The following is a 23,724-nucleotide window of genomic DNA, read 5'->3' on the forward strand; positions in this document are numbered from 1 at the left end:
GTGGAGGAAAAACGAAGGAGTTTGTCAAATCGAATAAACGCGAGTTATTTTAATTCGTTTCTTTTTTGTATTTATTTTGAACGCAATCAATTAAGGTGACGCTGTCAGTCCATTTGACGTATAAAAGAGATGACAAGTGACATAAGCAAAACATAAAAAAAAGTCAACAAATACTTCGTATCAATTTTCAATACATTTGTGGGTTGACGCTCACTGGTAACTGAGTATTTAATATTTATGTAATATAATATAATTAACTCCTTAACATTTTCAAAGGTACACAGATAAAGTATTCGTGTTATTTTTTTTTGACAATGACATATGCATGTTCCATTAATTTGCTTGGTTACAAAAGCAAAGATTTAGTTTCAACTGCCCAAATTATAAGTATGGCTTTAAATATATATATAATTGATTGAAAACAAAGGAATTAGACGGCCCATACCTATTTCAAATATATTATAATAATAATATGAAATAAAAATCTGATTTTCGCAACAGAGGTGATTGTTTACGAATTAGATTGGACACTGATATAATTTTTAATAAATTAGTTTCACGAGGTAATATATATATATATATATTTAACACTGATTAGTACAGTTACAAATTGTATATAGTAAATTAAATAATAATCATATAAATCCAGGTAACTATAATCTAAATCATATAATCTTCTTCGTCTTTGAATTTGGTTGTTATGTTGAGTTTTTTGAAAAAATCATCTCTATATTTCTTTATATCCTCCATGTTGTAATCTGGGAAATAAAATGAAGACACTATACATTTTGTTTATAAAAGCTCGATAAACTAATTCATTATTATTTACAAACTTTTTATTGTATTAAAACAATATTTAGGAATTTTTAACTGTCAATCGATCTTCTAATTTTTTTTATACTATGCCTTGATTTGCACTAGGATCGCGGAATATTATGCCAATGTCAACGATTTGTTGGACGAATTATAATCTCGAGTACTGAGTGGAGGAAACATGAAGAAGTTTGTCGAATGGAATAAAGGCGTCTATTTAAAATTATGTTCCTAATATTTATTTTGTGACTAGCTGTCACTCGTGACGTTGCCTGTCATTCCAATATTTTTTTCTGCTGTCAGAATCATGAGAACCAAGGACGACATTACTGATTTTAGTTTTATTTTTAATCAAAACCATTCACAAGCCTTGTAGCATTTTAATATTATGAATTTTTCGAAATAAATGAATTAAATGTATTACTCGAGACTTGTTGATAAGTGTCAATCGAGATGTAATTAAAACCTTACAGCCGAAATATTGTATCTTGATTTATAAAAAAAAAAACTGATTTCGATTATAATTTTGACATTTGAAATTATAAAGCAGCTATATATTTTTAAATAAAAATTTGACAATGCAAATAAATAAGTATACCTAGTTATATTATTCTTAGTATTATTTGTATTGCACACTATTCTACACTTCAATTTAATGGTAAATAATTTTATTTAGGTCAGAGCTGTATTGAAGTATATTAATGTTACCCGTCCTTCGATTGGCTCGTCTGAAGTTGGGCAATTTGAATGTCGCTTTGGGAACTGTAGTTTCTAAAACATGCACCAATCTGTCGATTTCGAACTCCAACCTATTCAGCAATTCCATCCTTGAAAATATTAACATTAAACAAATTATGTTTTCTATATATATACTATGCATTGGTTCACATAATGAGATCTAAGATTTTCGCGAGTATTCATTTAAATGAAACTAGTATTATTCGGATTTACTACGCGGATTTTTATTATTTAAAAACTACATAATCCCGACGTTTCGGTTACTTTGCAGCAACCGTGATCACGGGCGGACGAGGTGTCCTAATAAAATCCGCGTAGTAAATCCGAATAATACTAGTTTCATTTATACATTGGTTGTTTATGGTTCGGAATCCGAATGTGCCTTACTAAGTCTATATTCTGAGAAATCTTTAGGCAGTTCCAAAGTTTATTTGAACAGTAATAAATGTGAAGTAATTTTTATATCCATTGTTATTCGACTAACTATACTCGACTCGGAATGTCAGTGGTCCGGTTACAATATACACCGAGAATAGTTATAATTACAGATTAAAATATTATAAAACGATTTTGGTGCGCAAAAGATGACTGTAACCGGTTGATAATGGAAACGAGAGCAGATATTATGGTGTATGTTAACAAACAAGAGAAGGAGAAAAAAAGAGATATATTGAAATAAATATACAAACAAATATAAAAAAATTGAAAGTTAGACAATATATATGTACATATATATCGATAAAAAACACTATATATCTGAAGATTGTAATGAAAGAGGTTTCTTAAGTCGTTGATTGAAGGTAGATACGAAATACTTTGAAGCGCTGGCCTCATCGAAACCGAGTCTTAAGCATCATGAAGGAATGCTCCTGGATATCTTCTTCATCATCGTCGCAAGAGTCTGCAGGCTCGTTGTGGCCATCATGTATCAGTGATCCGTATACAGGATGACTTCCATGGGAAGATAGTTTAGTTGCAGTGGTTTCCCCTTGCCTTCTGCACCAGCATTTTTTTGGGGCTATTTAGACCCTAAGGCTTGCTGTAGCCTGTTCCAGCCAGTGGGGTCTAAATACTCTTAGAAAGTACATTTGACTCGGAAAAGATCACATTGGTACTCTCCAGGTATCGAACCCGCGCCCTCACGTACGAGAGGCGGGCCTTTTAGCCAAAAGGCCATCGCGACTATGGTCTTGGATATAAATGTACCTATACATACCTCAGGAAGTAGTGCAAGGGTCTTCTCACTGGGGTTCTTGCCCCTTGAATAGTTGCTTTTTTTAGATATCTATTTTCTTTCTGTTTGTAAACTATCAACATCGTCTTGTACTTCTCCCGTATGGTTCCTGTACAGAGTTGGGAGATGTCTACTATTTTAATGTATTTGTAGGCTAATATAATAATATTCACATTTGGAACTAAATCTTTAAATAATCGTAAAATATGTAATGAAGACCGCCAGGGTTTGAGCTAGGCTCTCGATAGCTTCTGGATTGCTTTGACAGATTATAATCTATAGTGATCTTAATCTATTTCGGAAACAAAATTCTATATATTCAACAAATATACCACAATGTACATTTTTTACTTTGAAATTTGAATTCAATTATTTTATATGCATTATAAATGAGCATAATTAAACCACATATTAGTATTCCCTCTCGAATTAAATAAATATCAGCGTCTCTGTCACCTCTATTTAAAGGTAGGGTTGTTGGTCCTAATAGTTGGACGTTCGGAAATCAAAACTAATATCTAATATGCTGTACTTATTAACAAAAAATCGTGAAGAAAATGCAGCCAAGAAAAAAAGAATCTGTAGTTTTGGCCAAGTAAAGTAAAAAGTGCGAAAACTATAGTAATTTTTTCGTCACAGAATAAAAACAATATTATTTGGGCACAGTGAACTGACTGCGACCTGTCTTTGTAAATGAAGATGCTATTTATCCCAAAGAAATTTTGTGGACATGGCCCACTGCTCATGTATTTCCTAGTCCTCTTTTTTTGGGCTCATACAAAACTTTATTTTACTCTTCCTTATATAATCATTCATTCAAACATTCATTTCGTTCTTTATCCATTCACTAAAATTAACTTTTTTATTTAACTGTCCGTATGACGGCCTTAAAACTTCAATTTAAGTATAGTATTTGTGGTAAAAATGTTAAAAACTTTATAACATTTAGAGATAGGAACAACTTGAGTAATGACTGTATCTCTTTCCTACCACTGACAATTTGGATATCTTCAAGATAAGAATGTGTGAGTTGTTATTGGTATAGCAAGTTTACCTTCGAGTTTCCACCTACCCTCAGGTGGAATTATCTAACAGCGCCATCTAGTTTATATTTTGAAAAAAGAAAAAGTTCCATACTTCGATGTCGCACTGTTCGACCTCCTACGTTTGGTGAGGGCATGAACTTAATGTATCACAACAACTTAACATTTCTTTACGAATATTTCCCACGTTTTACATTATATATCTTACATAAATATGGTAGAATCTTAATGAGGAAGTATCTAACGGGGATTATGTCGTGTGTTAGAATCAGAACCATAGTCAGTGAGTATATATAGTTAGTAGGTAATGTGTTTTCACCTATCGCCTGATAACTTAACCTACCCTCAGATATAACATCGGTCACTGCTTTTATCGTTGAAAAGACTAGTTTTTTTTAATCCAATAATTGTGTATTATATTCAGTGTAATTTAGTGAAACTATTGTGATTTCGAGAGTATTGCATGCTACGTGATTATAAAAGTGAAATTAAAAGTAATAGTATAAGGCTAAATGTCATAAATAATCAGTACGAAATTCACGTGTATTGGCTATGAAATACGTTACATAGTCCCCTAGCAAGTGAATATTTAATACATGCTCTTTAATCATAATCTGCTCTGGAAAATTATCTCGAACTTTCCAAACTCATTTTACAACAGCGACCCCGCTAACGTAAATTATTTTGTTTCTGAATAAAGTTAGTCCCTATTCCAATCGCAATAAGTACTTACCAATGATGGTCCCGACTTGGAAGCCAGCAGTGTTCGCGAACATGTTCCTAATGTAGTCCATCTGATTAATTTTATACTTCGATTCAACTAGTAACACTCTTACTAGTTCTTTGACTCTCTCCTTGTCACCTACTGATGTCCTGTCTTCGATATGGTCGTATTTCCATTGACAGATAACAGATGGCGTTACTGTAAATTGAAGAAATTTTTTACCTTTTTTTTTTAATGATTGATATTAATTTCTTTTAGGCCATTAAATGACCTAAGCTTTGCTGATATCTTAAGCTAATCTATCGAGTGAAGCGAGCGGAACGTTATACTGACGAGTCAGGTCGTTCATCCGCGGAGATGATCTTATGTTCGAAAGCACATTTATCTGGAGTGGGGATTTAAAAAAAACGGAAAAACAGTTCGAAAAAATGAGCCAAAAAACGTTTCGGTACCGAAACTAACACCGAGAGCTTTCTTCCGAACGAAGCGAGAAAAAATGCGAATCTTTTTGTCCAAGTACTTTTCCTTGTGCTTGAGTTTCTCTATTTAAATAAAATAAAAACAAGGATCCGCTTTAAAAAAATTGCAAAAGATACATTATTGTTTTTTATTATTTCAATCACAACTTATTCCGGACTAGACATAAATATAATTTAAAATTAAAACTGTCATATTGACAACCAAATGACCATAATTTTTTAAATTACGTTCTGCCACGGAGCGGAAAAAAAAGTAATAAATATAAATCCATCACAATAAAATACAAAAAAAAGGCTTTAAGACGAGAATTATACAATTGACATTTATTTGAGATTTATCATATGCGGATATTTTTGTTAAATTCACCTTTTTTTTTTGTACTGAATAAATTAACTTAGTTTTGGCATTAACTTTTGGATATCGGATTTCCTAATTTTTTTTAATATCAAAAAGTGATAACATATGTATTGATCTATTTTGTTCCTTACAATTATCATTGAGTCGCCAATACCAATGACGTTTCCATTAATTTGTATTTAAAACGACTTAAATTTAGACTTTCATTAATGTACCTACTTAATTTTATAATATTTAATAAATGACAAATAAGGGGTTTTCCAATAGGGACGCTTGAACTTTGACAGCTGATTGCGGCCATGTTGTTTGAGTGACAGCTGTCAAATGCAGTGTGTTATATTCATTCGGTCCTCCCAAACCACCATGGCAGGTTACAGTGTCGAGCAGCACGTGCAAATCATAAAATTGTTTTATGAAAATGGGTCTTCAGTTCGAGCAACGTTCCGCGCACTTCGCCCGTTTTACGGTCGCGATGATCGTCCTGCCGAGTCGACTATCCGTCGATTGGTGGACAAATTCGAGTCAACCGGGTCAGTTAACAATCAGCCGGTTCCCGTGCGTCAACGTAACGCGAGATCTGCCGAGAATATTGCCGCTGTGCGCGACAGTGTCCTCGAAAACCCGCGGCAGTCAATTCCGCGTCGCGCACAGGAACTCGGCCTTTCGCAGACGACAACTTGGCGAATTTTGCGTTGTGACTTGAGCCTGCACCCGTACAAGATCCAGCTGACCCAAGAGCTCAAGGTTAATGACCATAGACAGCGCCGTGTGTTCGCTGACTGGGCATTAGAGCAGTTGGAAGTTGACGCCGATTTTGGCAAAATAATCATCTTCAGCGACGAGGCGCATTTTTGGATGAATGGCTATGTCAACAAGCAAAATTGCCGTATTTGGGACGAGACTAATCCACACGAGGTTCACCAAGTGGCAATGCACCCGCAGAAAGTGACTGTTTGGTGCGGATTTTGGGCCGGAGGCGTGATTGGTCCGTATTTTTTCGAAAACGATAATGGTGTGGCCGTCACCGTCAATGGTGAGCGATACCGGTCGATGATAACCAACTTCTTTTGGCCTGAAATCGAGTATATGGATCTGGACAACATGTGGTTTCAACAGGACGGCGCTACGTGCCACACAGCACACGCTACGATGGAAGTTCTGCACGATCAAGCGCCCTTAATGGAAAACCCTATAGTTCCATCTTAATAGTCATGAAAGTTGGTATAAGAAATATTTTCTACCAATATCCACTTTGAATTCTCGATTCCTCCAAGGCTTTACACGACAATCTCTACGGTTGTGCCAACTTAAAAAAAAACAAGTAACTTACCAACATAAAGAAACAAAATATATTTAAACATGTTTGTATTATTTCAATAACAGAATTTGATATTTACGGTTTTGGAACGATTAATGTTATCTAAGCAATTAAAAATTAATTATCGTACTGGCAACACTTTTATTTTGCATCTGTACATAATAACTAATTATTACCGGAGTTTATATTAAAAAGTACATTTTTCTGTTCATAATAAAATATCATCAGACTTTTAAAACTTTTTAATGAACAATATTCTTTGATTTAGAAAAAAAAAATGACAATACGTTTATTAAAATAAGGCAACCGCACGAACCTGAACCAATAAAAAAAAAACTGTCAAAAATATTAACTAACTTTTTATTCATTTAAATGAAACTAATATTTTTCGGTTATACTATATATAACAGTGTCCGCGTCTGCTGAAAACTAACCGAAACGTCGGAAATGTAGTTTTTTACAAAAATAAATCACGTGTAGTTTATCAGAAAAATATTAGTTTCATTTAAATTAACTAACTTGTTATCAACGATTTGGGATCTTTATTTGTTTTATAATATAACTAGGTACCAGCCCCGGCTTCGCATGGTTTCACTACAAAAAATATAAAATAGCCTATTTTATATTGAGAATTATTAAACTTATATTATGATAACTTTCAAGTGATAGGCCCGATTTAAATGATTTAAAAAGTAATTTATAGATACTGATGTAGGCTTGAAAAGGAAGAATTTATTTTGATAAGACTTAATACCGTATTTATGTTAATAGCTTTCCAATAAACGCTTCATGAATGACGATTTTTTAAAGTTGTGAAATGAATATAGTTTGTTGTCCTTATAGACATTTCCCACCGCACACTTTTCTGTACATCTATATAAGATACACAATTCCACCGTATATTATTTTGTTATATCCCAAAGACTTAAGGCAGCGATTTCGTTAAAAGCTCTCAGACGGCTCATGTTTTCCCGACATCTTAGACAAATATCGTTAATGTACACTCAGGTAAATACAAAAACTTAACATATTATACACTAAAACCTTCCTCGAGAATCACGCCATCGAGTGGTGATAGCTGATTGATAATCGGTGCAGTAGTTTTTCCGTTTATCGCGAACAGACAGACAGACAGACGCGACGAGGGATTTTGTTTTAGAATATGTATGTGTTTAGTATTTTACAAATTATTTAAAAAAAACTTCAGCCTTATATATATATGTTTATTGCTGACCGCTACCCGCTTCCGGCGTACGGCGTCCGCTTGTTGATGATTTTGATCATGTCTATGAGGTGGCCGATCTCTATTCCCTTGTTCGCTATCTGCTCGTACGCGTTTATATGTTCCATCGGCTTCCAGTCATTGTACAGCCTCTTCAACGTCAAACTTATGTCTGTCATCACATTGTACTTGTCGGTTATATCTCCGATGAGGAAACCTATTTCGAAAGCTGAATAGTTTGAGTAGTAGGACCTGATGAGCTCGGCCCTTTTGACCTTCAGCTCGCTGTCTCTGACGGCTTCGTACATCAGACGAAACAGCTTCATCTTCATGCTGCTGTCTTCGTTCTTGACTGGCGTCATCAAGGACTTGGTGGACATGGAGTGTATTGTGGTGTCGTCCAATGTTCTTAAATACGACAAGCCGACTCTCCGTTCAGGTTTTTGGGGATATTTTTTTAATATCCTTATTTTGGTGCCCCAGGACAGTTCATTTATGATCCTGTCTTGAGGACCGAGGATCTTCAGAGTGTTGTATAGATCTGAAACTGAGATGATACGTTTTGAATGGTTTTGAGCGTGGAAATAAAGTTCAGCTAGATTGCTGGAAGAAGTATTGGTGGAAGAACAATGAGCTACATGAGCTATTAATTGATTAAAATGCTATATATATAAAAAAGTTAATATCTATTTAATACGTTCTACATACAAACCTACAGAAATATGTCTTGTACAATGAAAAAATGCTAAAAATAAAGTGAGGATAGCTCATAAGTTAGAGCAAAATTTATTGTGCATTTTTTCTTTCTGTGTCTGTTTGTGTACATTAATCTACGAAACGACTGGATCGATTTGGATGAAATTTTGTAGGGTGTTAGCTTATATCCCTGTTCAAGACATAAGATAGTTTTCATCCCGGTAAATGAAATAGTTCCCATGCGAAAGTCTATTTGTAAAATAGTTCTGTTGCCGAATCTTATGAAGACAATACGCAAGAAGTACATTCGTTTTCATACCTCCTGCTGGAAGTCAAACAATGTGAAAAATGTGTATAATTTGTGTGAGTCTAATAACCAAGACTTTCACGAGTACACATTTAAGTAAAACTACGATTTTCGGAATTACTGCAAACTACTCAGCGTCGGTGAAATGTAAAATAGTGACGTGAAGTAAAACCGAGAAGCAGTTTCATATATATTCTTCAGTTTCGTAAGATTTTTTAATAATTATTACAAAATAATTATATTTAAACAGTAATAAATAAATAAGTATTGTTGTAACTTGAATTAACAGCTTTTTATGTCTGTCCGTCTGTTCCGAATAATCTATAAAATGACTTGATCGATTTTAATGAGAAATTTACACGGACGCTGTAGGAAAACATCGTGAGGAAACCTGGTCTTATAATTACAAATTATAAGATTGACTATACGATTGTCACCTTATTACTACTCGAATTAAAGACCGATTTTCAATATCCAGTATCTATTTATCATTAAAAATCGATCAGTTTTGATATTAAAACCAATGATAATAAACAAACAGAGACATGTCTTATCTTATCACGGTAACACAAAATTAAAATCTGCAAGGATATTTTATTTGGCCAAATATCTAAGAAAAAACTGATACATTTTTGTAACAGTAAAATAAAACTCAATCACCAAAGAGCGGAAACAGGAAATGTGATGTAAATAACTTTATTTCCAATATATATTATTAATAACAAATTAACAATCCCCCTTTCACCACCAGTCAGCTATACCCTCGTCCCACCCGTAGTCCATTTTCCAGAAGTGCTTCTTCTTGGTCCTCTTTGTGGACCACCAGCCTTCCTTGATGTACTTGTCCATAACAAATCTGCTCTTCTTCTTCCCTTTGGTGACAAGCGTCACATGCTCAACCTCCTCCCTGTCCTTGGACGCCATCGTCGTGTTGTCGTCGCCCGTGCCGTCCCAAGCACCGTATCTGAACGTGGTCGTGTCCACGTGATTGTACTTCCTCTCTATCTCATGCAGCATGTTGGTTAAGTGGTTGATCTCCCAGTATATCTGTTCTATGTCGTGCAAGTATATTATAAGTTCCATTATGTAGAGCCTCGTCCTGATGGAGTGGCATGTCTTATACATGTCTATCATGCGCCTGTATCTGTCCTGTATGATGTGGGTCAGGTATCCCACTTCGAATGCTACATTGTCCGAGTTCGCCTTCTGCATGGTGTCAAGGAGGGATATCCTCCACGTAGTATCTTGGATTATGTCACCAACTAACATCGTCATCCTTTTTGCTAGAAGCAAATGTTCAGTATTCACGATCTTGGGCGGGAACTGACAAACCGTTTCTGAATCTGAAATATTTTTTTGTTGCTCTCATTCCGTCTATAAGAATAAGTAATAGGAGATTAAACTGACAAATAATTCTGTTCGACTAATTTTCACGGATTAATTTAATCATGTAAAAAGAAAAGAATAAATATATGTATATATTTTTAATATAAACGTAATATTTTAAGATACAGGAAATCGGTGAAAATTACAATGTTTTATTACGACATATACCTAAGGACATATATTTATTTGGCATGCTTCAAAATCGTATTACAGCCTCGAATCATGGCAAGCATCCCGGACAATATGACAGAGATTTACCTGGTTTCCTTCAACTCGGAACATCTTGAACAGATCTCACATACAACCAAATTCCTTTACACCCACAAACAGGGCGCGAATTTAATTTGATCGGATTAAAACATAATTAATCTATATGAATTAAAACCGATAATAACTAAACTAAAATATTATTATTGTCATAATAATATTTACGCGTATTTTTCATGTATATATATTTAAAATTTTATATTTTAAACAATATACTCACAGACCAATATAAACACGAGTAAGGACTTCATTATTTCTGAACGTAACACGTAACTCTACCGTTATATGTGATTAAATCAAAATCGTATAAAAAACGACAATTTTTATTGTTCTTATAAATGGAAATATTAGTTTTTTAAACGTAAGATTATTCTTTATTCTGATATCACTATAATAGGCTTAAATGTAGGTATACATATGAGTATTGTAAAGTAAAGTTGATTATCAAATAAATGTTTGTTAGAGATTAGATATTAAAAAGCTGACGGCTAGACCCGTGATGCTACTTTAGTGCGTGGTGGGTTATACACCTTAGTATTTTTATAAATATAATTATAAACCCGCTCGGGAAACATACCTTAAATACGTGATGGAGTTTTGAGTTGCCTAATTCAGCTTACGTCGGAAGAAAGTCAGCAATGCTTCCATTAAGTGCGATAATTAACACTGATATGAAATTTAATAAAAAAAAAACAATAAGGAAAATTGAAAATATAATAATAAATGAATAAAAAAATACTATAAATTAAATATTACAACTTTTTATTTTTAATTAATGTTTATGAGACGAAACCTCTCATCATTCCATGGATTCAGCGCGCGGGCGCCGGGTCCATTGCAGGAGAGGAGCTTCAACAGTGCCAGGGACTTGCGATCCAGGAGTAGGTTTAAGATCCCTATCTAACGCGCGTTAAACGCTCGCCTCCATCGTCCAAGCTGCTTTTCCTATTTAATTTCGTATAAATATATTTGTATTTATTTTCCTGCTAAACGATGAAGATGGTTTTTGTATTCAACAGCTGTTTGTTTGTTTGTTTGTATGCGATTATATCTGGAACTGTTGACTGGACTGGATATATAATTCTCCTCTCGAATCTTCTTAGAAACATCATAGACAAACCTATAAACGACTCAATGCATTTCAAGCGCATACAAAATATTTAAACAATCTACTAAAAATGTTCAAGTAACAAGTAAATTAGTGACATTGAATTAATATTAAGAAAGCATTTTTTCTTTAAATAATTATCCTATGAAATGTTTAATACTAATTAATAAGGTGAAAGAAGCAAATTAAAAATTAAAAATTAAAAATTTTAGAATTAGAGAAAATAAATTTAAGACGTTACTGGGAGTTTAATTACTCGGTGTATTTTACGTTTATAGCGACGTTAAAAAGTAATTCTAGTACTTTCACACAAATATAATGTTAAAGCTAGCTGTGTTTGCCGTTCGTAAGTTTTGTTTTTTTTTTTTTGACAAATTTTATTATTATAATAAATTAAAATTAATTTTAATTTGACATTACGCACGGACGTACTGAAGTATGGGCCCGAATGTATTTTGGAGAGGAGCTGCCACTATTGTTTTGCTGGACCGATATTAATCAAACGTAGTCAGGAAGCCGCGAGGAAACTGGGTTTTAAATGGAAATTGTCGCATACAAACTGGTCGATTTAAGAGATACAATTTCATAGACACACACACACACACACACACATACAAGTAAAATAAAACAACGAATACTTTTGTATTTTTATCATTGTCTGTTTTTAAGTACTGTCATACGTCTCTGGACAATTCGAAGCTCCACCATGGAGTCTGCCCTGGCCTGAATGGTCAAGGAAGCTCTCCTTCACCAGGCTCATTGAACTCACAGCCGAATTGATCCAAGGTGTGGGGTTCAAGACTATTTTAAGGGTTAAACGATTTAATATTGATTCGCCTTTTTTTCATTTAAGAAGATCTTATCTATACTTAATTTTTAAAAAATTCCATATTTTTTTTTATATACGTTTTAGAATTAACACTTGGATGTTTAAATTACTTTGACGGGATCGCAAAATTTTTCCATCAAGTGTTCTGTGTGTAGTAAATTTTTGGTGATAAAAAATTTCTTGTGAGCCCTTTTCGTCGGCATGATATGAATTTCAGACACCACTTACAAGCTGAAGCACGCGGAGAAGATCAGGGAGATGCACAAGCACAGCATCACATACGAACTTGGCACCATCGCTGCTGGGATTCAGGAGAGATTCTACCGGATGCTCAAGTTCTACAGGAAATACGCCAACATGCACTCATTCATAACAAGAAGCTACCAGATTGAGCATAACCTCAGAGCTATTCAGATCTTGGGTGAGTCCAAACCACACCCAAAACTAAGACCCTATCGACATATTAATTCACTCGTCTTTGTCCGCAAATTGACCAAACTATTGAACACTAATGTCTCAACTAATAGAATTAGTTTGAGAAATTTTCAACTAAAATAATTTAAATTATCACGTGTCGTATTATCGAATGTTAAGGGACGTACTGACATAAAGATAACCGTTCTACAGGCCTGTCCCAAAAACCTCTGTGAATTAATGATATACGACTTTACTTAACACCATAAAAAAATGAACGATTAATATTTTAGTTGTAATTACTTTATATATTTTTGGGAGATAAAAAATCTCCCACCAAATCAACCTGACATTTCAATATTGAAGATCCTTACCTCCAACAGAGGGAGATTACAATGAGATACGGACGGAGAAGGGTATTTACGCCGAAATTAAGGCTCGTTATGAAAGTACGACGACGGTCAACTTGAAGGAATTGATGGCACAAACGTCATCAACCCCACCACCCCCGCCGGGCGCCAGGAAGCGATGGTTGCCGAAACTTGATGATGGTTTTCCCGTTGTTCATCACACATAGAAACAGCTCTCTTCTTTCAATGAAACTAAGTTTTTCGGTTACTAATCGTTTTTTATTATATCTTATCTTTACAAATTTGGTTAGGTAGAGAGAGGAGCTTGGACGGCGGAGGTGAGCGTTTAACGCGCGTTAGATAAGCCCTTAAACCTACACCGGGGTCGCAAGTCCCAGGAGCTGTTGAAGCTCCTCTCCCTGCCACGCGACGGACCCGACACCTGCCCGGGGATCCATTGAATGATGACAAGTTTCGTCTCTGCCTTATTTCTACACGAACCCGACGTTTCGGGTCCGTTACAGCAGCCGTGATCACGAACACGAGATGAAAGTCTGCTTTCCTCTGAACATGTCTCCTGTATTAAAAGGGTTCCTAGTAGACATCTCTATTGTGAAATATCTTATCCTTTGTAAATCACATTTTTTTTACATCGTCACAATTTTTTGGTACATAAATAAATTTAAATAAAACTAATATTTTCGAATGTACTAAGCTTTTTAAATATTTTAAACTACATACTGCAAAAGTAATCGTAAAGTCGGGATTATGTTATTTTGAAATAATAAGATAACGCGTAGTAATTCCAAAATATATATATTTTGTAATAAATAACGGCTTTAGTCTTAAATATCATTACATAAATTATTTAAAACAATTCACGTATGAAATTAGCGATTATTAGCTATTACAGTTGTTTTTATGTTCGGAAAAATTTTTATTACTTTTTTGTCTTACAATTTAACTATCTGAAAGTAAAAATGCAATCAAAGTCTGTTTAATACAACATTAAAATCAAGTTAAACGATCAATTTTTGCCATATTGTATTTGATTCATAGACACTTTAAGTTATAAAAGGAAAAAATTTCTGTCACCAAACCACACCAGACGAAAGAATAGGATTTTGTTCACTAATTAATTTAGTATAAAAACTATGAGAATTTAATAATTAAAATATTCAAATTTTTTTATAGAAACAGTGTTTCAATGTTTAGACTTTCTGAGAGTATTTAGACACCACTGACAGACGGTGAAGGAGAACATCGTGAGGAAACCTGGACTTGCAATTCCAAAATATAAGTTTAAAATTGCCAGTCCACTTTTAGCAAGCGTGGTGATTAGTGCCCTCACCTTCTCTATGTGAGATGAGGCATTTTGCTCAGCAGTGCGCTCCGATAGGCTGATGATGGTGTTGATGATGAGAAATAGCTTTTGAATGGTAGAGCCTAGCTGTGGTCAAGTAACTACAGATCGAACATGGGCTGGCTCGACCGGGGAAGTACCACCCTCTCACAGAAGATAAGCGTGAAGTAGTCTTCAATGGCTTCGTTTCGTCCGACGAGTGAGGGAGACGGTTCCCCTTTCCTCTCCCTCTCCCACAGTCAAGGTCGCCAACGCATCCACAACATCCCTTATGTTGCGGATGTCCAAGGCCGACAGTGACTACGTACCATCAAGTAGGCCATCCGCTCGTGTGCCACCTTTGAAACAAAATAAAACAGTGAAGCATTATCCAGTCGAAATAATGAAAAAATACTTCATACATGCATACATAAAAACATATAAATGAAACTAGTATTTTTCGGATATACTACGCGTGATTTATTTTTGTAAAAAACTACATAATCCCGACGTTTCGGTTACTTTTCAGCAACCGTGATCACGGGCAGACGAGATGTGGGTGTCTGTCTGTCGGTCCTTGTTATTTATCACCTACCGGCATCGATTTCTGAATTTTCTGGCGTACCGCTCTGGATATTACAAAAATAAATCACTCGTAGTTTATCCGAATAATACTAGTTTCATTTAAATGAATAAAACTCGCGAAAATCTTAGATCTCATTAAATTAAAACATTGTTGGTAACTAATTAATTTTCATATAAGCGTATTATGTGTAGATTATTAACGCTGTTTTAACACAGTGGGTACCCATTTCAATGTTTCTCTTTCTTGTGTAAAATGTAACGATGATTTGGACTTTATTATTAATGAAAGGTAAATGAGGTTTTGTTAACAAAAATGTCTTATTATATCATTGTTTTTTGTCAACTAATTATAATGCTGTCTGTATGAAATTTGCCCGAATTAAATAACCATTTGTTGTGTTTTTGATAATTTTATGTGAACAGGTTCAGGCTTGGCATTATATGTAACACACGTTCATACATATAGGAATGTTATTTTTTTTGTAAATCTCAGCAGTTTTAACGTAAAACATAATGTGGTGCCAATCACAAGCTCTTGACATTGACACGATAACTTGATTGGCAAAGAAGCTAGGGTGAGATACTAGCAAAGTCGCAGGTTCGAGTCTAGTTCGGATCTGTAAAGCGTAAATTCAATATAAAATCAAAATTTAAATTCTTTTATAAAACCTTTTCTTGCGAGTTGTTGAGGATTATTCGTTGTAGCTCTGTGGTAATTTGTTTCAGAACAATCTCATTTCATTCATATTAAAATATAGACAATAAGTAAATTAATATACATAACATATATACAATATAAATAAAGGTTTATGCACATTACATAGAGTACAAAATACTAAAAAATACTTGCTTCAAAAATGACTGGTCGAATCATTTGGATTCCCTGACAGAGATATGAATAGATAACGAACATTTTAAACTCAACACTGTCAGTTTGAAAGTTAGTCAACAGTCGCCTGTACTAACGTAGTAACCGAAAGTTTTAACGCGTATTACAAGTTCGCTTCTTTACGACATACGGAGAGCTAATAGTTTCCCATAGTTATATCTCACGTATAGTATCACTGTTATTTTTATGAGATACTGTTTACTGTAGGTAACAGACAAAAGAAACTTTTAGTAAGATACTTGAATAAATTCTGTCATAAATAGTTTTGTTGCGTGTTTGTGAATATTCACAGTTGCCGTGGCGTTGGACGACAAGCCGGATGAGCCGGTGTCACCTATAATGGGGGATATGACGACACAGTTGTACGTAACTCTGGAAAATGGTCCTTTAGGTAAATGATACTAGGTGTCGGATTAATAAAAACGAGACACTAAGAGTTTGTTGATATAAATCAGTCACAACTTACCTTACCTTACCTTACCTTACCTTACCTTACCTTTATTACCTTCAATAGAAGGAACCTATGTTCTAGTTTTGTAACATCAATTGTGTTTTATCAGGTATAATGATTTTATCCTAGTTAGACGTTAGAAATTCTTAATGAAAATATCTTATGTGAAATATATATATAATTGTTAACACCCACCCCCGCAACCCCCTGTGGGGAGAGATATCGTAAAATTCGTTCATAAATTATTTTTACATCACTTACAGAAAACTCATACAAAATTAGGAGTCTGTAGGAGCTAGAAGTCGGAAATTTTTAATTTTCATTGTTAACGTCCACCCCCGCAATCCATATTGGGAGTAGATTGTCATAAAATCCGCTCTCAGATCATTTTTATATCACATATTGGAGATTCCTACCAAATTTGAAGTCGATAGGAGCTATAGGTTAAAAATGGGAATTTTCCATTGTTAACGCCCCCCCAACCCCTCTTGTGGGTGGAATTTCGTAAAATCCGTAGTTAGCTGATCTCTACTCGGCGAAAGGAATATTCCTACCAAATTTCAAGTCGCTACGCCTTATGGTTCCAGAGATATCGTGATGAGTCAATATATAGGTGAAAAATCTCTCATATATAGATATATTTAATATGTAATTAGTACAACAAGACTTACTGACAGACACTTTCATCACGTAAACCGTGATCACGGTCGCTGTAAAGCAATTTTAACCACCTGATAATAAAAAAAATTACACGTAAAACTAAATTGATACAAATAATATATTAAACTATAATGTTTCCGTATTTTATTTTATTTTTGAAAATCTAACCATTAGTAAGGGTTATAACTACAAACAATGTTTTCATTACCAGTAACATTTCGTTTCAGTGTTAAACTCAACGAGTGTGGCCGATATCATGAACGGAACCAGGAGAGACATCATTTTCAACATCAACCTGGTGAACTACGTCTGGGTGATGAACAGGAGGATAATGATGTGCTACATAACCACCATAGCCTACAGGAACGCGTCAGTTAATAAATCAATACGTAAACATATATCGTGCTTAGGATTTACTTGAATAGAGGAAAATTACGTGAATTTTACAAATGTTACTGCTTTGTTTTGGTAGTTTTAAATAGATTTTTGAATAGCTGACGCGCTTAGTTTGATTAAATTAAGTTAGCCCATCAATAGAAGTAATTCAACTACGACCAAAATAGACGTGGAATTCTCGCTAACTGTTTTATATTGATTTCTTGATGGGAAATTAAATTCTTTGACATTATATATATATTAGTAAATATATATATACCATACATACTACTTTTTGCACGCGACGTCATCCCAACGTACCGTCAGCGACACCCATAATATGCATCTCTTCATGCAAAGTACGACTATAGTGACGTGTTCCGGGAACTACACTGAGTGGATGCTGCATTGCGCGTCTTATTTCCACGTCTAAACTACATCAAAATCTGTTCAGTAGATTGTGTGAAAGAGTGACAAACATTATACTCACAAACTTTCGCATTCATTATACGAGTGAGATCTATACTTGTTAATAGAGCTAAGTAAGTCCAGTAATCAGAATGTCTTGCTATATGTTGTGTATTTACCGAAGTAATTTTAAAATATAGGACATTTATCGTCAGCAAATCGCATCGGATGCATCAGATTCATCTAGAGAATAAACAAATACCATAAAATTATCCCCGTTATCACTCTATCTTCCACAGATTATATTATATATAAGGTTATATTAATGTTTATTTGTTTCAGCTTGGCAGACATGGACAGGTACTTCCAAGTCAGGGACCTGTACGTCGGTACTTTTGAATACGAAGTGGGCTACCTCACTCACGAGGTCATCCTCCACTACCAGATGATACTGGAGCTGTATCAGATCGTTGACAGGAGATATTTAAGGCATCCAGAAAGGAATTTCGGTCCCGTGAACTACGTGTTCTATATGTACACCAACATACTGGAGCTAAGCAAGGTGATAATCCATCTCTGCAACATGTTGCACGAGCTGGAGAAGAAGTACAAGAAGATAAAAGGGGGTGTGTTCGGTGATGTCGGTGATAAAAAAGACAAAGCTGAAAAAGGTATTCAATTCTTCTTAATGAAGTTCTAGCAGATATATTAGTTATCTTCTTATAAATTAAATGCATATATTTTAGTTGAAGCCGTAATTGAATTAGGGTTACTAACATTATTAAACCTATTTAGTTATATATTTAAAACTTCGCTTTAATAATTTTATTAAAAAAAATATATGTAAATAAGATTGTTTTATAAAAATTTATTAACGTATCAATTGTATAGGAGGTAACGAGAGGTTCGAGGAAAACTACGAAACTTACTTATATGTATATTATAATAAAAAATTACATATTAAAACTTATAGCCTATACCTTAGACTACATGATTGCCTCGATGTTAGGACAGCAATGCCATTCCATAGCTTGTGTGGTATCAGGAATCTTCTGGTTCACACGGCTTGGTGTTCGTCTGGTGTCAGCGGCGTCAGTCGTAATATTATATTTTATACATACAATGTTGCCCCGGCGATGTTCATTTATTTTTTAGTAAATTGCGCATACGTAACAAACTGAGACACAAAAAAAAATACATATTTTTGTAAATCAGAACAAATATTTTCTGAACTGTAAAGAATTTGAAGCTACCATTATATCTTTGTTCATAATCTTCTATCTCCCACAAACCCAAGGAGAAGAGTATAACAAGAAAGTGCAGGAAATACAAGGCCAGGAGGCTGAATATGAGAAGTGGCTGGCCCAGCAGATTAAAGAACAGAAGAAGGCTTTGAAGGAAAAGAAGAAATATTACAAACAATTGGCCAAGCACGGAATGACGTCAGCTGTTACCAAGAAGAAGCCGAAGAAAAAGATGTGAGTTCAATAATACACACACACACGCACACACACACACACACACACACACACGAGTAGTATTTAACTAATGACTGTTCACGTTCAAAATATGGTTGTTCTATAAAATTTTAATAGCTTTATATTAAACGAAGACTTTGTTTGAGATGTGAGCAAAGATTTTTAATTATGGAACTTTGAAAATCGTATTTATTAGCTCAGCGGTGATGCACAGGTGCAGACATTTCATTCTATTTCTTGAGCAACATATAGCACTAATATCAAAGATAACATTTATCAGAGACATAGCTGTGAGTCTAGCTGCGAAGGACGAATATATTATTTAAATAATATAAATATATATGTCTAAATAACAATAAGTAGGTTGCAGCGTTAACGCAAATTATTGTTGTATTAAAAAATAGCAAAGGAGATCCATCGATCCATATAGAAAGGAACAAGAAGGTTGCATATAATATTAATAAACAATACTGGTGGAAAAATATTGAAAAAAAAATAAAAAAAAATGCATGTCAAAATTTATACTCAAATGTATGACGTAAGTCACTGATATAATTTTTTTCCAGATTCCCCCTCGACTATGGTTGGTCGATTGAAAATTGGTGAAATAAAATCCTTCACAAATTTATTTTTTTCTTTTTTTAAAAACAATTAATTTATGTTATAAAGAATAAGTTATCTATTATCGATTTAGTTTGTTTTTGGGAGCACAATTTAAATAAATGTTGTTAATTTGCCTTACCAACATAGTAGGTAATTGGCAAAATACCGGCCATTGTCAAGTTTTGTAAAAAACAATGTTGAAATTAAAAACTTACAAATAAATCTATTTTTTTTTTCAAAATATATAAAAGTGACAGTGCTTTACGTTTTGTAAGAGTAATCTACATTTAGACTAAAGGTATGTACACATGTATGTATAATAATGCTTTTAAAAACTATCACGTTGAGTGATACTAAAAAATAGAGTATAGAATCCAATATAATCTACACGAGATACCTAGTAACTATAAATAAAATAATCTTGTCTTGTAAACTATAATAAATATATAAACAAAAAATTTATAATAATACACCTACATATTATATACTGTTTAAATTTATTGATTTTTTTTTTATTTATAATCTGTGGCGTTAGGTAACCAAATATGGCATACTTTTGTAAAGTAACCATTAATTGTAACGACAAATAAGTTAAAAGTTCATGCCGAAGCTCTGTGTACTCATTTTATACACAGTATTTCGTTACCCATCCCGCGATATCAATGACACAAAATGTAACTCACTATTTTGCCGCACTATAGTCTTTATCTACCGAAATACATTAATTATTTTGAAAAAAGATAAACTTTTGTCTGATTGTATATAAAAAATATACAATTGTTTTATCATGTAAGTAGATAATAAATAAAATCCGAAAGATTTCATCAAAGTTGACGATAACATCATTTCTCTTTGCCGTATATCTCTAGCTTCTAAATTCAAATACAATCTTATGAATGTAATGATTAAAGTCGCAAACAGAAAAAAAGTATCAAACCTCTTTAGATAGATAATAAATAAATTAAAAAAAAACATATATTTTATGTTTTATTATATAATTCCACGCTCATATAGATATATAATTAGCGCCCATAGTTATCATTCCGTTCCACGAGTGTAGTACGTCATCGAGATTGTGTTTTGTTAAATAAAATGACCTTAGTCTTGGTTTGTACGCCGTAGTAGTCTGTTGTTTGTAATTCTAAATATAATCTGTGTACAAAGCGCGCCATCCGTTTGACGTTTCGAATTGATTGTTTTATAAATACATACGATATATTGAATTTGATTCTGTATTGTGACATATATATTTAAATATACATAATTATATTTTTTTGTGTGTTATATTGAAAGCGTCGTGTGTCTGTTATAGTGGTCTGGATTGAATATTATTTAATTTGTAAGTACCAATACAAATATCCAAGTGGCATGATTTGTAATGACAATAGTTTGAAAGTTTTTTTCCTTACGCTTTGGTGTATTATCTCATATACTCGTACAATTCAAGTTAGCGTTAAACAAAATATATATATATATATATATATGTGTGTGTGTGTGTTTAAATGTCTTGGTGTGAGATAATTCTTGATGTATTGAGGTGAAATAAAAGATTAAGATGAAGTTATTATCAGCGGACAAGACATATATATATATATATACTTTAAGTTTTCCTCCCTGGTTTTGCATGACGCTAAATCATATCAATCCAGCTTCGGACAAAACCTTTTTATTATTATTTTCTCTCTTAACATAAAAGAAATTTATTCAAATTTGCTATTTTATTATATTCATGCTTAACAATTGTCAACTTATTTTTTTACCTCCATAGTTATCACAGACGCGAAAATTATCGTACTTACATTTTCACTACTTTTTGTTAGTACGTACATACGTGTGTATGTACGATGCTTTTCCCGTTTCTCATTAAATAACCTACGCTACTAGATACTATTTATGAATGAAAAACTGTTAACGTTACGTTTATAGTATTTTGAGACTTGTGTTACGGGTACGGAGTAATTAATATCTAAGTCGTTCTTATCAATTGTAACAAACAACCATTCGCTAAGACTCACGACATAAACTTCGGTGATAAATAAAATATTAGCCCTTAGTAAGATTTTTTCGTCTTACTCCAATGTGACAGTTTAAACGACAAATGTTACGTTAAAAATTTGATATTATTTATATTTAAGCTAGCTATGATATATAATATATATATTATATACTGGGTGTAACATACGCTGTCCGTCTGTGTGTATACCTCAAATTAGTCCAAGTCAAGGTATACCTACTGTCGTATGTCATTGTAGGTTTAAACTTTAAGCCATCAAAAGCGAAAACATGGCGTAAGGTATATTAAAAACATAACCATTCTTCTTCACAGTCGAGTCATTTTGGCATGAAATGTTATCGAAGTGATAATAGTCCTTGAGATTGCGATAGTGAATTCAGTCATATTTTTATATAAATAGGCCTTGGGCTTTTCGTCAACAATAGATAAAGATGTATTTATCTTATTTTTAGTAAGTAACAGGCTTAGTGGTTACAGGGCTTTGTATTGTTTGCTAGGTTCGATTCCGGTTACGGAAATGTGTTTTATGAAAATTATTACTCGTGTACGGTTTAAGTGTAAAACAATTGGGATAATCGAAACAACCCACCACTCATTCAAGCAGCGTGGTGGGCGAATCGCTAAAATATTAGGGACGAAATTTTTTTTTCTTCAAAATGGCATACTCCCGACGTCAAGATTACTTTGCAGTATGTAGTTTAAAATATAAAAAAAATCGCGTAGTACATTCGAAAATATTAGTTTTATTTAAATTTATTTATGTTCCAAAAAAATGTGACGATATAAAAAAAAATGTGATTTAAAAGCATAAATTATTTCACAACAGAGATGCCTGCTAGGAACCCTTTTAAAACAGGAGACATGTTCAGAGGAAAGCAGACTTTCATCTCGTGTTCGTGATCACGGCTGCTGTAACGGACCCGAAACGTCGGGTTCGTGTAGAGATAAGGCAGAGACGAAACTTGTCATCATTCAATGGATCCCCGGGCAGGTGTCGGGTCCGTCGCGTGGCAGGGAGAGGAGCTTCAACAGCTCCCGGGACTTGCGACCCAGGTGTAGGTTTAAGGGCTTATCTAACGCGCGTTAAACGCTCACCTCCGCCGTCCAAGCTCCTCTCTCCAACCAAATTTGAAACGAACCTTCTAGGGCTGCCTTCGACGCACATTCCAATAATGAACTGATGTAGACCTGGACAGGTCCAAGTAGTAGTATTGTCTGATGAAAGCAATGTGATCTCATCACCAGATTCAGCTTGGTCCTTAAATCCGATCCGGTATCCCCCACCAATATTACAAATAATATAGGATAATTTTATTATTTTCCTCGTAATACTTTGCAATAACCGTTTTGCTGGACGTCGTTTTATTATTTAGACGGGTCATTCAACTTGTTCGTGTTTTTATAAGATCGTCCTAGAGTTCTTTAAATTAGGTTCTACATATACTAGGTACCAGCCCCGGCTTCGCACGGGTTCCTTACAAAAAATATAAAATAGCCTATTTAATGTTGAGTATTAAACTTATATTATGATAACTTTCAAATGGTACGCCCGATTTAAATGATTTAAAAAGTAATTTACAGATACCGATGTAGGCTTGAAAACGAAGTAAATTATTTAGATAAGACTTAGTAC

General features: G+C 33.9%; 5 protein-coding genes across 11 annotated transcripts in view; 3 read left to right on the forward strand and 2 right to left on the reverse strand.

Moving 5' to 3' along the window:
* Nucleotides 1-638: 638 nt before the first annotated feature.
* Nucleotides 639-6,848, reverse strand: LOC116778551 (uncharacterized). Of its 3 annotated transcripts, none has more exons than XM_061525951.1 (5): nt 6,720-6,848; nt 4,562-4,750; nt 2,768-2,894; nt 1,522-1,640; nt 639-758 (listed from the first exon to the last, which is right to left on the reverse strand). In XM_061525951.1, exons 1-5 carry the CDS (start codon nt 6,748-6,750, stop codon nt 661-663), a joined length of 564 nt encoding a protein of 187 aa, XP_061381935.1. In that variant the 5' UTR covers nt 6,751-6,848; the 3' UTR covers nt 639-660. The 3 variants fall into 3 exon arrangements, with proteins under 3 accessions (XP_061381935.1, XP_032528475.1, XP_032528474.1); XM_032672584.2 differs by lacking the exon at nt 6,720-6,848 and adding an exon at nt 5,005-5,276; XM_032672583.2 differs by lacking the exon at nt 6,720-6,848 and adding an exon at nt 4,824-4,996.
* A 1,074-nt stretch (nt 6,849-7,922) lies between these two features.
* Nucleotides 7,923-11,138, reverse strand: LOC116778406 (uncharacterized). 3 transcript variants are annotated; one of them, XM_032672400.2, is made up of 2 exons: nt 10,806-11,137; nt 7,923-8,476 (listed from the first exon to the last, which is right to left on the reverse strand). In XM_032672400.2, exons 1-2 carry the CDS (start codon nt 10,834-10,836, stop codon nt 7,944-7,946), a joined length of 564 nt encoding a protein of 187 aa, XP_032528291.1. In that variant the 5' UTR covers nt 10,837-11,137; the 3' UTR covers nt 7,923-7,943. The 3 variants fall into 3 exon arrangements, with proteins under 3 accessions (XP_032528291.1, XP_032528290.1, XP_032528292.1); XM_032672399.2 differs by lacking the exon at nt 7,923-8,476 and adding an exon at nt 9,653-10,275 and having other exon boundaries at nt 10,806-11,138; XM_032672401.2 differs by lacking the exons at nt 7,923-8,476; nt 10,806-11,137 and adding exons at nt 9,653-10,275; nt 10,577-10,782.
* Nucleotides 11,139-11,940: 802 nt separating this feature from the next.
* Nucleotides 11,941-13,554, forward strand: LOC116778490 (uncharacterized). Its single transcript, XM_032672508.2, has 4 exons — nt 11,941-12,039; nt 12,363-12,479; nt 12,740-12,943; nt 13,320-13,554. The coding sequence occupies exons 1-4, from the start codon at nt 12,012-12,014 to the stop codon at nt 13,511-13,513; spliced, it is 543 nt and encodes a 180-aa protein (XP_032528399.1). The 5' UTR covers nt 11,941-12,011; the 3' UTR covers nt 13,514-13,554.
* A 1,836-nt stretch (nt 13,555-15,390) lies between these two features.
* LOC116778363 (uncharacterized) lies at nt 15,391-20,299 on the forward strand. Its single transcript, XM_032672350.2, has 6 exons — nt 15,391-15,502; nt 16,395-16,493; nt 17,441-17,582; nt 18,339-18,667; nt 19,294-19,474; nt 20,041-20,299. Exons 1-6 carry the CDS (start codon nt 15,475-15,477, stop codon nt 20,078-20,080), a joined length of 819 nt encoding a protein of 272 aa, XP_032528241.2. The 5' UTR covers nt 15,391-15,474; the 3' UTR covers nt 20,081-20,299.
* Nucleotides 20,300-21,193: 894 nt separating this feature from the next.
* Nucleotides 21,194-23,724, forward strand: part of LOC116778361 (segmentation protein cap'n'collar-like) — a 60,880-nt gene continuing 58,349 nt past the window's right edge. For all 3 annotated transcript variants that reach the window (XM_061525939.1, XM_061525940.1, XM_061525941.1), the window contains exon 1: nt 21,194-21,416. The gene's annotated coding sequence lies outside the window, so the exon portion shown is untranslated. The remainder of the gene's footprint in view (nt 21,417-23,724) is intronic.

This window comes from Danaus plexippus, chromosome 31 (assembly GCF_018135715.1).
Source record: "Danaus plexippus chromosome 31, MEX_DaPlex, whole genome shotgun sequence".
Taxonomy (NCBI): domain Eukaryota; kingdom Metazoa; phylum Arthropoda; class Insecta; order Lepidoptera; family Nymphalidae; genus Danaus; species Danaus plexippus.